The following is a 15,008-nucleotide window of genomic DNA, read 5'->3' as shown; positions in this document are numbered from 1 at the left end:
TGTTACTAAGCATCCGGTGCTTGTTTCCTATGTGGCAAGACTGGTCATGTAGTGAAAGATTGCCCACTTGGGTCTGATAATGCCAATCGCCCTATGGCGAGTTCAGCTGGATCCGCTTCTACAACAAAAACAAATGCAAGAGCTAATACTAAGAAACAACCTCTGAGACAAGGTCAAACGTTTTCCTTAGTACCTGGTGACGTACAGAACACCGAAGCTGTGGTGTCAGGTATACTCCCTATATGTTCCCAAAATGCATGTGTACTAATAGATTCTGGTTCTACACATTCATTCGTATCACATGCTTTCTCCCGAAAATTAACTAGACCGCTAGAACTTATGACATATGTGTTATCTATATCTACACCGTCTGGGGATTTTATGATATGTTCTTATGTTTATCCGACATGTGATATTATGATTGGTGATATAACATTGTTTGTTGACTTGTTGCCCTTGAACATTGATCATTTTGATTGTATTTTGGATATGGACTGGTTGACTAAATATTGTGCCACCATTGACTGTGCAAGTAAATCTGTTGTGTTTAGACCACCTAGTATGCCAAAATTTATTTTTACTGGAAATGGAGTAGTTCATCCCCCATACTTGATCTCGGCCATGAAAGCTGTTAAATTGCTTAGGAAGGGATATAGAGGTTACTTGTGTTGTATACTGACTGCACCCTCTGATAGTGCTAATGTGGACACTATTCCTGTTGCTTGTGAATTTCCCGATGTGTTTCCGAATGACTTGCCTGGAGACTTAGTTGATAGAGAAATTGAATTCATTATTGAAGTAACTTCGGGAACACAACCTATTTCCAAGACCCCTTATAGAATGTCAACCTCAGAATTGAAAGAATTGAAAACTCAACTTCAAGAACTGTTAAACAAGAAATTCATCCATCCGAGCACTTCACCTTGGGGTGCTCCAGTCATATTTGTCAAAAAGAAAGATAGATCTTTGAGGTTATGTATAGATTATCGGGAATTGAACAAAGTAGCTATCAAGAACAAATACCCTCTACCCCGAATAGATGACTTGTTTGACCAATTTCAGGGAGCCCAAATGTTTTCCAAGATTGACCTTAGATTCGAATATCACCAGTTAAAAGTCAAGGCAGAAGACATAGAGAAAATTGCATTCATAACTAGATACGGACACTATGAATTTTTGGTAATGCCATTTGGGGTGACTAATGCACCAGCTGCCTTTATGGACCTTATGAACAGGGTGTTTAAATAATATCTGGATGAATTTGCTGTTATATTTATTGATGATATTTTGATTTACTCCAAAAGCAGGGAAGACCATGAGAATTACTTAAAAACTGTGTTACAGATTCTAACAGAAAAGAAACTATATGCAAAATTCTCCAAACGTGAATTTTGGCTTGACAGTGTAGCGTTTCTGGGGCATGTAATCAATAGAGATGGTATTTCGGTTGACCCTCAGAAAATTGAAGCCATTGTGAACTGGCCAAGACCAACTAATGTGTCAAAAGTGAAAAGTTTTCTGGGACTTGCAGGTTACTACAGAAAGTTTATGAAATATCTCTCGAAACTTGCTATGCCATTGACGCAACAGGCACAGAAAAATGTGCTATTCAATTGGAATGATCAGCGTGAAACAACTTTTCAAGAGTTGAAAACTAGATTAGTAACTGCACCAATCTTAACTCTACCTAATGGTACTAATGGATTTTAGATTTTCAGTGACACTTCGTATAAAGGGTTGGGTTATGTACTAATGCAGAATGGGAAGGTAATTGCTTATGCCTCTCGGTAACTTCGTTCACATGAAAATAACTACCCAACTCATGACCTTGAATTGGTAATTGCCGTCTTTGCTTTGAAGATTTGGCGACATTATTTATATGGGGTGACTTGTGAAGTATATACGGATCATAAAAATTTGAAGTATTTCTTCACCCAAAAGGAATTGAACATGAGACAACAAAGATGGTTAGAATTGATTAAGGATTATGACTTGCAGATTTTGTACCATTCGGAAAAGCAAACACAGTTGCTGATGCTTTGGGCCGCAAATCCATGGATAAATTGTCATGCTTACTCACCGGTCAGAGAGACTTAATATGTGACTTAGAAAGAAATGAAATTGAAGTTGTACTGCGTGAAGAAGGCGGAATCTTAGCTGCTATTTCTGCTCATTGAAGAAATTAGAGAGAAACAACTTGAAGATGAGTTCTTGAAAAAGATTGTGGAAGAATTTGACTTAAAGTCGAGGCCGGGATTCGTGTTTGAGAATAATGTGTTGAAATTTCAAAATAGACTTTGTGTACCAGATTCCTCTTATTTAAGAAAGCGTGTTATGACTGAAGCTCACAACTCCAAGTTTGCCATGCATCCGGGGAACACAAAGATGTATCATGATTTGAGACAGAACTTCTGGTGGCCTGGAATGAAGAAAAGCATTGACGACTTTGTGGCTAAATGTTTGCACTACCAACAAGTTAAAGCTGAACATCAATGACCCGCTGGATTACTTCAGCCACTTCCAATACCGGAATGGAAATTGGAGCATATTACTATGGATTTCATTGCCGGACTGCCTCGTTCTTCTCAAGGAATGGATTCCACTTGGGTCATTGTCCATCGTTTAACTAAATCTGCTCACTTTTTGTCTGTCAAATCTTTGTATAATTCGGATAAGTTGGCTAATTTGTATGTCAATGAGATTGTGAAATTACATGGAGTTCTAGTGTCCATAGTATCTGACAGAGATCCTAAGTTTACTTCGAGATTCTAAAAGAGTTTGCAACAAGCTTTGGAGACTGAACTGAGACTAAGCAGTGCTTATCACCCACAGACAGATAGCCAATTTGAACGGACCATTCAAACATTGGAAGATATGTTACGGATCTGTGTGTTAGACTTGCAAGGCAATTAGGAGACTTACCTTCCTCTGGCTGAATTTGTGTATAACAACAGCTATTATTCAAGTATTGAGATGGCTCCATATGAAGTTCTGTATGGAAGAAAATGTCGTTCTCCTATCTGTTGGGCTGAGGTAGGTGACAGACCATTATTGGGACCAGAACTCGTACAAAAAACAACTGAAAATGTGAAATTAATTAAACAAAGGTTGAAAACTGCACACAGCCGCCAAAAGAGCTATGCAGATGTCTGAAGGAGAGATAGAGGATACGAAGTCGGGGATCATGTGTTCATAAAGGTAACTCCAATGAAAGGTCAAACGCAATTTGCGGTAAAAGGCAAGTTGGCACCAAGATATGTTGGGCCATATGAAATTCTCGAGAAGATCAATTTGGTAACATACCGAGTGGCATTACCTCTGGTGATGGAGAACATGCATAACGTTTTTCATGTCTCGATGCTTCAAGATTATTTAAGAGACCCGCTCCATGTGATAGAACCAACTCATGTGCTTCTGAAAGATGATTATACGTACAAAGAGAAGCCAATACAAATCGTTAACCGTCAAATCAAGAGATTGAGAAACAAAGAAATTTCATTGGTAAAGGTCGATTGGCAGAATAATGGAAGAACCTATGCAACTTGGGAGATAGATGAAGATATGATGAAAAGATACCCTGAACTATTTCTTTTGGACTCGATTTTCTTCCAAAATGAAGGTAATTCGAGTTTGGAGGACCAAACTCTTTAAGGAGAGAAGACTGTAACAACCCCGACATATGATTAACGTTAATCCATGTTTAATTATGGCTAATGAGTAATTAAAGTGAAAATTTGCATCATATGTTACCTTATTTGTGTTTATATCTGTTTAACGTCGAAAGATTTGTTCATGTTTTTATTTCGGTTTGCGAAATGAAGGCCTTATCGGCATCTGGTTTAGAAATTGAATTGATTTATGTGTTATTTGGGATTTATAGAATTATGTGGTAGGTTTAATTGAAATTCGATTCGGAACGATTAAATTAGAATAAAATAATTCCAAATGATTAGTATAAGCAAGAATTAATGAAGCTTTACTAATTAGCCTATATAAGGCCACTACCAAGCCCAAGACTCCCTTTTTTCTTAGTCATTTTGAGCTCAAACGTGTGGAAGGAGAGAGAGAGAGAGAGAGAGAGAGAGAGAGAGAGAGAGAAATTGAAGCCAACATTAAAGAAGTAAGAGAATTAAGAAGAAAATATGGGAGATTGAAGAGAATTGAGGGAGTTTAGCTCCAACACTTGCTAACTCAAGGCTTAAGGTAGGAAATTCAACTCCTTAATTATGAATTTGAATTACTTGGTCTAAGAATTTAAGAAAATTAGAAGATTAAGTATGAGAATCACGCTAAAATTTGAGAATTGTAACTCATACCATGCATGCATGTATAATTCCTTCTATTTTGAGTCTAATTATTAAGAATTTTTTACATGTATGTACTAAGTCTACCATAGTCTTGTAATTTCATCATGTTTTCCATCAAATTACCTTAGTTGATTATGTTTTGGAAGCTATGTGTTCAAATGAATACATGCATGTCATATTTATAGCATGTTCTTACATTTCAAGTTGAATTTTTGCACAATTGACTTACTTTTGGACCTTGATTTCATGAAATGAACTTCAAACCATGATATTTTACATGTTCTTAGATGTTTTCCAGAATTTTGGTCCAAGAAAATGAGTTTTGAGGTGTGGAATTCGAGTTTGGAACTTGGGAGTGCAATCTGGAAATTCCAGATTATGCCTTTCTGCTCGAGCCAGAGATTCTATGCTCGAGCGGCCACGTTTGTTTTTGCATCTCCGCTCAAACTACCAGAAGCTCGCTTGAGCATGAAATACATGCTTCCAGAAGTTTCATATTTTTGCAGACCACTCGAGCGTTAAGAGTTGCGCTCGAGCGGGGACATGAGTCTCACGCTCGAGCGACCATCGAGCCATCGAGCATGAAAATCGCATAACCAATACTTTTCAAAATTTGCAGAATGCTCGAGCGTAGAAAGTTGTGCTCGAGCGTCTCCTCACACATTGCATGTCTGTTTGAGCGGGGGAAGTTACGCTTGAACGGGACCCCTATTTTCAGCAAGTTTTGTTAAATATGTTCAAGTACATTTTAGCATCCTCATTGCATCCTAGGCATTCCTAAGCCAAGATTAAGACATAATAATGAGGGTAAAATGTAGAAACACACTTAGAACAGAACGTAATGAGTTAAATATATTCCAATGTGTATTTCAAATGTGTATTTGTTATGTGTTAATGTAGGTCACGTGTCGTAAACCGTTTGATTAGTCTACTCTATTTGTCTGCACCCAAAGCCATCTGTGAGTAATAACTTACTAAAGCTATGTTCAACTTTATTTATTTTTTATATGATGAAATAAGATATGTTTTCTGAAATGTTATGTTCTGTATAATGAATGATTGTTCGATTTCTGACAATATATTCGTGGCATCCTTAGCATCATGTGATATCTGTTAGCTGTTACCCGGTATTGGAGGTTCCATTATGGAACTTAGTATGTCTATAATCTGTTACCCGTACCGGAGGCTCCATCATGGAGCTCAGTATATCTGTCATCTATTACCTGGATCCGGAGGTTCCTTTATGGAACTGGTTACTCTTAACCACCATATGTTCTGCATCTGTTCTGTATCTGCTTTGTTAGTGCTAATGGATGTACCACGTATGATTAAGCATGAACTCTGATTTCTATATATGATTTGACTAAGAACATGAATCTGAATTATGATTTCTGAATTTGATATGGATATCATTCATTAAAACCCCTTACTCTGTTATTATTCACTGGGCTTCTGCTCACTATTTATATTATATATGTAGGTGATCAAGCACGTGACCAGGCTTAGAGTTGAGGACCTGGCGTTTCAATTTTTGTCAACCAACCTTTGTGCCTCCCTAGGAGGTTCCGGATTAAGTCAAGTTTAGTGGTTGTTTTTGTGAATGTACTAGACTTTGTTTCTTTTGAATTACGAGCAAGATTTTTGATAATATGTTCATGGAGTAATGTGTAAATACTGTCCCTTTTCTTCTTCTCTCTTAGTGCGCTAACTTGACCGTTGAAGGGTGTTTCCGGCAGCACACTGTCGGGTAGCTCACCGTTTTATGTTCTTAGGTCACTCAGAAAGAAACAAAGCTTGGGCACGAGAAGTACAAAAATCGACGAATATTTGTTCCCTGTACAATTAGCGTCGTCTATGGGAACTCTTCAACAAACAAAACCTTGTCCTCCAAGCTTGTCCGGTCATTCTTCATGGCTCACAATGACGAAACACCGCTATCCATCGTCGACAACATCACCCCTAAGTCAGTCTGGAGGAGAGACGGACCCCCTGCCATTCCGAACATGGCGGACCTGGAGACTTCTTCTAGAGGGCTCCTAGAGATCCACAAGATAAGCACGCTAGGAGCCCCAATCATTCATAGAGTCCAGACGGACACCGGCGGCAAAGAGAGTCGCACGCTTAGCGCCTAGAACATAAGCTAAGAGACCAAGAATCCATCATTCGGAGGATGGCAATGGAGATGGAGGTGCTGAAGCGACAAGTCAAATGGGAAGGGTATTGTTGGAGTGGGTAACCACAGTGAGTGCATCCAATCCCGTCGCTCAAGCAGCCAGAACCAATAAAGGACGCCTTCTATTTCCATCACCAAGAGCTACGGGGTTGGTGACTCTGACCCGTCGGCGGAGAAGTCGTACGTGTGAGATAGCAATTACCGTCCCTCACGTCCGTCAACGACGTCGAGATACTCTTACTCTGCCTGTTCGGAGGACATGAGGGACGTCTTGGAAGAACGAGCGCATTGGTGGGAGGCGCAAAGAGCGCCGACATTGCAGCGGCTGTCCCACGGAGGTTGCGCCAGTGAAGAGGTCGTAATGCTGCCACTACGCCCAACTACACATGTGCCTTTGGACAGAGACTTGGTGAGGCTAAGCGCCACCCCTTTCTCTCTCAAGATAGAAACCACACCACCCCTTGCGGGCTTCCACCAGCCCAATTTTACACTCTACGATGAAAAAACTGATCCATATATACACATAAGCCACTTCCGACAGGTCATGGCTAGCTATAGGCAAAATGACGCACTTATGTGCCTTATTTTCTCGTCAAGTTCAGGTGAGTTGGACCTAAAATGATTCGAGGGACTGCTAGAGAAAAGTATCGAAAGGTGGCAACAACTGCCGAAGGCGTTCGTAACCCGATTCAAAACCAACACCCGAACGCCTAAAGAGATCGACCACCTTCTGAGCATCAAGATGGAATCGAGTGACTCACTCAAAGCGTACAACGCCAAGTATTGGGAAACCTTCAATAAGATTCTTGATTGCTTGACCAACTTGGTGATCACACAGTACAAGCGCGGTCTCCCAATCGAACATAGGTTATGAGACTCACTCACCATGAATCAGCCAGCAACCATGGATTTGTTGATGTAGTGCATCAATGAGCACATCCGAGTTGAAGATGATACCGCTGCGGCTACTGTGAAGGTGAATCCGGTGGCAGCAGAAAAAAGGGTGACCAGAAAGGTTCACGCGGTCGGATAAGAGGCAAACTGTCCGAACAACCGCGAAAAAGAATCAAGTTGCGGTGCTAACCGCAACAATCAGGGTAAGGGTCGGCGCAACGACCGAGCTGATTACCCCCGTGATGCCACAGAAGATATAAAGAGAAAGTTGAACGCCCGAACGAGCATCACCATGGTTTTTAAGATCCCAATATATAGCATACTTAGTGAGATTTGTGACGAGGCATATGTCCGGTTCCTAGCTAAGTTAGGTGATGCACAAAGAGGCTTCAATCTGAGATACCGCTGTACCTACCATGATGAGCGTGGTCACCGCACAGAAGATTGCGTCCCACTAAAGCAGCATCTAGAGGAATTAGTGGTAATCGGCCACTTAGATCGCTACATTGATGGAGGCGCCAAAGCCCCCATGCTCAAGTAGAGCCTAACGGCTTGGCCACTTTAGATGCATCCCCCAAGGCGTAATCAATGTGATCCATGGGATTGTCAAGTCGGTGCAGGTATGCGCGCTCCGGGGGATGATCAAGAAAGTGGAGCATATGAGGAAAGTTTTGTCGGTCTAACCAGCCGTCAAAAAAGGCAAGACCGAGGTGAAAGATGTCCTCAGCTTTTCAAGCAGAGATCTTGAGCGCATTCAGACACCGCACAATGATGCGCTGGTGGTCATGTTACGTGTGAAGGGCTTTGACATTAGGCACATTTTGATTAACTAGGGCAGTTCGGTCGAAATAATGTATTATGACACCTTCAAGCAACTCAAGCTCAATGACAAAGACTTGGCCCCGACGACCTCACCACTGGTTGGCTTTAATTCACAGCCGGAGTGGCCAGTAGAAAAGATCATCCTACTGATTAAAGCAGGATCCGTCATCAAGCAAATGGAATTTTGGGTGCTGAAGGTGCCCCCAACGTATAACTTGATCTTGGGCAGAGGATGGCTTCATGCCATGCAAGCGGTGGTGTCGACTTACTACCAAGTCATGAGGTTTCCCTCTATTACCGGAATGATAGAAGAAGTTTAGGGCGACCAAGTTATGGCTAAGTAGTGTTTCGTGGCTGTAAATGAGAGTCGAGCTGCCAAAGGCTTCATGCAGATAATTGAAGGACCGAAAGATCAAAGTGTCCTAGACGATGTGGGCACCAGGGCTGAGAAAAAAACTGTTGAAGACCTGGTGGAAGTAATGATCAACGAAAATGATCCTGAGAAGGTTTTTCTGCTAGGATCCACCCTTACAGCCCAAGAACGATTGGAGATGGTGAATTTCTTAGTGGCAAACATCGAAGTGTTTGCATGGACACCTTACGACATATTTGGCATTGATTCGAACTTCATTTGCCACCAACTCAATGTCTTCCCGGATGTCCGATCTGTCATTCAAAGAGTGCGAAGATGAGCGTTTCATCATGCCGAAGTAGTGACGAAAGAGGTGAAAAACTTACCTGAAACGAGGGTAATCCAGGAGGTACACTACCCTTGGTGGGTTTCAAACATTGTCATAGTGCCAAAAAAGAATAGGAAATTGCGAGTTTGTGTTGACTACAAGACGGTTAACTGAGCTTGCCCCAAATACAGTCTTCTTTTGCCCATAATCGACCAACTGGTGGACCTTATAGCCGAGCACAACAGACTCAGTTTCTTGGATGCATACCACGGCTACCATCAGATTGCCATGCACAATCCCGACGAGGAGGTCACCTCTTTCACAACGCCCAGGGGGTTGTTCTACTATAGAGTTATGCCCTTTGGGTTAATGAACGCCGAGGCGACCTTTCAGAGGATGGTTACGAAGATGTTCACTCCCTTGCTCGGCCGAACAATGGAGGCCTATATCGACGACATGGCCGTGAAAAGCAAAAGTGAGACCAACCACTTAGCCGACTTAGCGAAAATGTTCGCCATTCTCAAACAACACAAGTTACATTTGAATGCAACAAAGTGTGCCTTTGGCGTGGAATTAGGGAAATTCTTGAGTTTTTTAGTCACCAACTGGGACATTGAGGCAGATCCTTCTCAACTCAAGGCCATACAAGAATTAAAGTGGCCTAATTCAGCAAAGGACATGCAATATCTTGCCAAGATGGCAGCTGCGCTCAATAGATTTATTAGCCAGTCATCAGATCATTACCGCCCTTTCCTCCAAGCTCTTAAGTCCAAGTTTTCATACAACGAAGAATGCGATAGAGCCTTAGTCGAGCTAAAGACGTATCTATCTTTTGCTCCACTCCTGGTCACGCCAAAGCAAGGCGAGGAACACTATCTTTATCTGGTCATTTCTCAACATGCTGTCAATGCAGTGCTTGTTCGGGCAAAAGGCATACAACATCTGTCGATCTTCTACGTGAGCAAGACCTTGATCCCTGCAGAGTCGAGATATTTGCCACTTGAGAAGCTGGCCTTGGCATTGATGATGGCCTCTAGGAAGTTAGCACATTACTTCTATGCGCATACGATCGTTGTGCTGATCGAGTTTTCGTTGAAGGCCTTGTTTGAGCGAGCTAACTTCTCTAGTTAAATCTTGAAGTGGGCAGTCGAGTTGGGACAATTCGACATCAAGTTTCAACCCAGAACCTCCATCAAGGCTTAGGCATTGGCCGACTTCATTGTAGAATTCTCACTAGGAACTCACTCGGTTTGTTCGGTGGACCTTACCAACGCAATTAAGCTGAGGGGGGTAGGCATCGCGGAAATTGCACAGCCAACTCCCATCCTGATCCAAATCAACCCTTCTAATAAGCTAAATATGGAAGGCAATGCAGAAATGGCACGCCCGAGCAGAGACCCGTCAGTTGAAAAACAACCACCTCTTGGCAATGTGCTGATGGATTTGGAAATAACAGGACAACCTATTGGATTTAACACCACATCACTAAAGGGGAATGGAGGCATGTAAGTTGCAATCATTATCGACACGCTCGACGCAGAAATATCCGAGCAACCGAGCAACTCAAAACACCTAAACCTCCAAAAGTCCCAAGACCCCACAGAATGTTAGAAGTTTTTTATCAGCGAAATGTGGAAACTTTTATCGATGGCGCTTCAAATAGACATGGAGTCGGGCTAGGCGTAGTTGTGATCTCACCAGACAGATTGACCATTGAACATTCTATCACGCTGGGGTTTTCTCAAACAATAAGGCTGAGTACAAAACACTGCTAGCCGGACTAAAGAACGTACTTTGACTGCAAACATCCGAGTTAATGGTCTACAGCGACTCCTAACTAGTTGTAAACCAAGTGTCTGGAGAATACGAAGCAAAAGATGACATAATGGCTAAGTACCGAACTCTAGTGAGAGAACAAATTAAGAAATTTCAAGCCATAAGAGTTCAACAAATCGGTCGAGAAGATAACGGCCAAGCAGATGAATTAGCCGGTTTAGCCTCTATGGCCAACAAGTTCACTCCCAGCCCTCTCTTGATTGAATTTCTCCCAAGACCTAGTATCGAAGAACTAGAGAAGTCAGAAGTCTTCTATGCCGAGCTGGGCCCCTCCTAGATAGATCCCATCATTCTCTTCTTGAAAAAAAGAGTTCTACCAATCGATAGGAAAGAAGCAAACAAGATCCGGGTGAAGTTTGAGCGGTTTTGGCTCTCTCTATCCAGCGCCTTGTATAAGAAATCCTTCACCAGTCCATATCTCAAGTGCGTCCATCCAAGCAGAGTCGATGCCTTTCTTTTTGAAAAAGGGATGTGTAGAAGTCATATCGGCGGAAGATTTCTGGCTTACCGCACTATCTCATAAAGATACTGGTGGCCTTGCATGCAGGCAGATGCGCAGAAGTATGTGAGAAAATGTGAGAAGTGCCAAAAGTTCGCCCACCAAATTCACCAGTTGGGCCAAAGAACTTCTTCCTCTCACAAGTCCTTAGTCGTTCGCAATGTAGGGCCTTGACATAGTGGTGCTACTCCCAACCGCACCGGGCAACCGCAAGTTCTTTATAGTTGCGACGGATTACTTTACCAAATGGGTAGAAGCGGAGCCCCTGGTGACCATCAAGGAGAAGGATGTGAAAAGATTCGTCTAGCAAAATGTTATAACGCTGCTCGAAGTACCCAAAGCCTTAATATCCAACAACGACACCCAATTCGACGGAAAGCTATTTAGGGGATTCTGTGAGAAACTGAAGATAGAGTTCTACAATTCAACACCGGCCTATCCGTAGTCGAATGGCATAGAGGCGGTCATCCCATTGGAGATTGGTATGGCCACCATCTGTAGTTAAAATTTTGAGCTAGATCTAAATGCCGAAGCCATCGCCCTTAAATTAGACCTTGCTGAAGAACATAGAGAAAGGGCACTGGTCCACAGCGCGGGGTACCAACAAGAACTGTCTAAGAAGTATAACAAGACAGTTCACCCCAGACAATTCAAGGTTGGAGACTAGGTTTAGCAAAAGGTGATGGGCAACACTCTAGTGTCGAGCGAAGGAAAGCTAAGGACAAATTGGGAAGGGCTTTACAAGATAACCAATTTGGTAGGCAACGGGGCATATCGTCTAGAAGATTTGGACGGCCAAACCATACCTCAGCCATGGAACGTAGCCAATTTAAAATTGTAATATTTTTAGTTTATACTTCCATTGTAATTTTTATAGAGGGCAGACATACCCTTTTATTTTTCAATGAAATTCTTTCAGATGCATTAAGGATTCATGAAATGTGTCTCTAAAGGAAATTAATCAAATTACTGTACTTGGAAATTTTGTCATGATTGATGGTTTAAAATGAATAAGAGGTAATTGTCTTCTAGCCGAGTTGACTTTACCTGGCTAAAGGTACTGATGAATTGTTGAACTCCAAGTGTTAAGCTGAGATGTTTTGTCCGGCTAAAAAAGTTGATGACTTGTTCAACTCTAAATCTTTAGCTAAGGTGTTTTGCCCGGCTAAAGGAGTTGATGACTTGTTTACCGAGATGTTTTGCCCGGCTAAAAGAATTGATGACTTGTTCAACTCCAAATCTTTAGCCGAGGTGTTTTGTCCGGCTAAAAGAGTTGATGACTTCTTCAACTCCAAATCTTTAGCCGAGGTGTTTTGTCCGGCTAAAGGAGTTGATGACTTCTTCAACTCCAAATCTTTAGCCGAGGTGTTTTGCCCGGCTAAAGGAGTTGATGACTTGTTCAATTCCAAGTTTTAGCCGAAATGTTTTGCCCAGCTAAAGGAGTTGACAACCTGTTCAACTCCAAGTGTTAAGCTGAGATGTTTTGTCCGGCTAAAAGAGTTGATAAATTGTTCAACTCAAAATTTTAGCCGAGGAAGATATTTCCCCACTAAAAGAGTTGATGAATTATTTAACTCATAACTTTTAGCCGAGGCAGATTTTGCCCAGCTAAAAGAGTTGATAAGTTGTTTAACTCAAAACTTTTAGCCGAGGTGTTTTGCCCAGCTGTAATAGTTGATGAATTATTCGAGGCTTAATACTGAGGGGTTTTGCCCGACTAATGAAGCAGATGCTCTGTTCAAAAATACTGTACGGTTGCAAAGAAGGAACACAATGTAATTACAAGCAACAAAAGTTGTAGAAATTTTCATTGATTGAGATTGAAAGTACAAGAGTTAGAGCAAGCAGCTTGGTTACAAAAGTTCAAAACAAAAAAGGCAGAAAATTCAAAACTAGACTAAGGGGGAGAGGTTGGCGAATTTGCCTCTAGCTCCCTCTGCGGCAGTTTCCAAGTTGACCACGGTAGTCCTTTCTCTGTCGTTGGCCTCTTTTTGGCCGGTCTCCTTTTGACTGCCTTCTTCCTCGGCCTCTTCCCCTGCTTCTTCCTCGGTCTTCTCTTTTAACAAGTTGAAGATGTCATTTGCATAAGGCACCATATAGACCAGTAAGAAGGCGGGGGGAGGAGAGGTGAACACCTCGGTTTCAGATCCTTGGTCGAGTTTTTCACAGTTTGCCTTCCAACCGGACTTAAAGAAGATGTCCTTTGTGGCTTCAACTTGTTTAGTGTAGCTCTCCTCAGCCTCCTTGAAGCCAAGATTATTGGCCTCATCCACGTCTTTCTACCTCGCCTTCTTTAGCTCCTCCAGCTCAGCACGGAGTGCGTCCCTCTCATGTTTGGCCCTACCGAGGTGGCCAAGAAACCTGGCATTGTCGGCGTTGGTAATTTCAAGCGAGGCCTTAGCTCGGCCGAGCTCGGTCAAGATGTTCTTGCCGGCGTTATTCAGCTCGGTCACTTTATGAAGCAAGTTGACAACGCAGTCCACGACGAGGTGTTGTTTTTGGATAGCTTGCAAGAAATCAAAGGAAAGTTAGCCCAAGCAAAGAAATTAACCAAGTAAAGGCTTGATGAAATTTTGAATCATACTCTAGTCATAGACTTGACAGCGAATTTTATGAGCCGGGTGTCAAGAACATGATCTCTCCCCGGTCACATCACTCGATAGCAGCAACGCTTTTGACAAATCAAAAACCAAAATATGCTCCTTATCTCCTTTAACAAAAGCATTAGCTGGGATTTCTTTACACAGGTGCTTAAACTCGGGCTTCCATGGAGGTGTCGGCTCAACATCCTGCACCGGCTGCTCGGTGCTTAGTTCAGCCACAAGCTCGGCAGACGGATCAGCCGAATGGGCCCGCTCACTAGCTCGACACGTCGAAGCCCTTGGAGTGGCCATGAAGGCCAGGGCTATCACAGTCCCCAAGCTCTAATCGGTCGTTGGCACAGGTAGTAGGTTGTTCGGTAGCTCAGTGGAAGTAGCGGTGATGAGGTTCTTAATTCGACTCATCTTTGCCATTTCTTGCTCCTCGGTCAAGCGAATGAGAGGGACGCCTAGAAGTGTTAGATCTAGAGACGGAGAAGACACCCGTAGAAAATCTATAACTTTACTCTTGCAGGGAGCTGAATAGTGGTAGCTTGGTACGTAACCGAGAAGCTCGTGACAATTTTGGTGCCTATATCTTAGCGCGACCCTGATTGCCTCTTCGTTCAGGTACAGATAATTGGCTTGTAACTCTTTGATAGCTACAAAAAGAAGGCAATTAGCTTGGCACAATCAATACTGACAAAATTAATCAGCCAAAAAGATCGGCTTACAAGAAAAATTGAAGTCCTTACTGATGTACCAACCGGGCATGTCAGCTGTCTCATAGTTATCGGACACCCAGAAGAAATCATCATCATGGATGTCCTTATCCAGTGTGTCGGTTACTAATCATTCTCTGCCTGGTCGTATTTTCAAATAATAGTTATAGTCGTCTTTTGTTCAACCGAGCGTGTATTGGCGCAGTATTTTGGCTAGGCCCAACTGTAATCCTAGCCGATCATTTAGCTCAACCACTCCATTTATAATCCTAAAAGTGTTTGTGGATACTTGTGTAGGAGCTAGTCCGATGCATCTCAAGAATTTGCACATTAGGGGCTGTATCGAGAAGCGCAGCCCCCCCTTCACAATGCCCAGCACAGTGAAGGGGCAAGACCCTAATCTGCCCCATGGGTTTATATCCTCTTCACCAAGCTCTAAGTGTACGTCGGTTGGAACACCATATTCCTCTCGGAACACAGCCAGTGCGCCCGGCGT

At 42.5% G+C, this 15,008-nt stretch overlaps 2 protein-coding genes across 2 annotated transcripts; both read left to right on the top strand.

The window, feature by feature from the left end:
- Positions 1-3,207: 3,207 nt before the first annotated feature.
- Positions 3,208-5,221, top strand: LOC145823406 (uncharacterized). The gene is made up of 2 exons (XM_082922949.1): positions 3,208-3,619; positions 5,208-5,221. The coding sequence occupies exons 1-2, from the start codon at positions 3,208-3,210 to the stop codon at positions 5,219-5,221; spliced, it is 426 nt and encodes a 141-aa protein (XP_082779075.1).
- Positions 5,222-8,225: 3,004 nt separating this feature from the next.
- LOC145823403 (uncharacterized) lies at positions 8,226-8,888 on the top strand. The gene is made up of 2 exons (XM_082922948.1): positions 8,226-8,479; positions 8,564-8,888. The coding sequence occupies exons 1-2, from the start codon at positions 8,226-8,228 to the stop codon at positions 8,886-8,888; spliced, it is 579 nt and encodes a 192-aa protein (XP_082779074.1).
- The last annotated feature ends 6,120 nt before the right edge of the window (positions 8,889-15,008 follow it).

The sequence above is a fragment of the Camellia sinensis genome, chromosome 4 (genome assembly GCF_055761805.1).
Source record: "Camellia sinensis isolate YWXY chromosome 4, ASM5576180v1, whole genome shotgun sequence".
NCBI classification, from domain to species: Eukaryota; Viridiplantae; Streptophyta; class Magnoliopsida; order Ericales; family Theaceae; genus Camellia; species Camellia sinensis.
The sequence above is the reverse complement of the archived record's forward strand: the minus strand, read 5'-3'. Positions and strand labels throughout refer to the sequence as shown.

Excerpts from the sequence above, each read along its gene's own strand:
- LOC145823403 (XM_082922948.1), top strand. The coding sequence starts at position 8,226 with ATGTATTATGACACCTTCAAGCAACTCAAGCTCAATGACAAAGACTTG. Across the intron at positions 8,480-8,563 it reads ACTTACTACCAAGTCATGAG|TCGAGCTGCCAAAGGCTTCA; the intron begins GTTTCCCTCTAT and ends TGTAAATGAGAG.
- LOC145823406 (XM_082922949.1), top strand. The coding sequence starts at position 3,208 with ATGAAAGGTCAAACGCAATTTGCGGTAAAAGGCAAGTTGGCACCAAGA.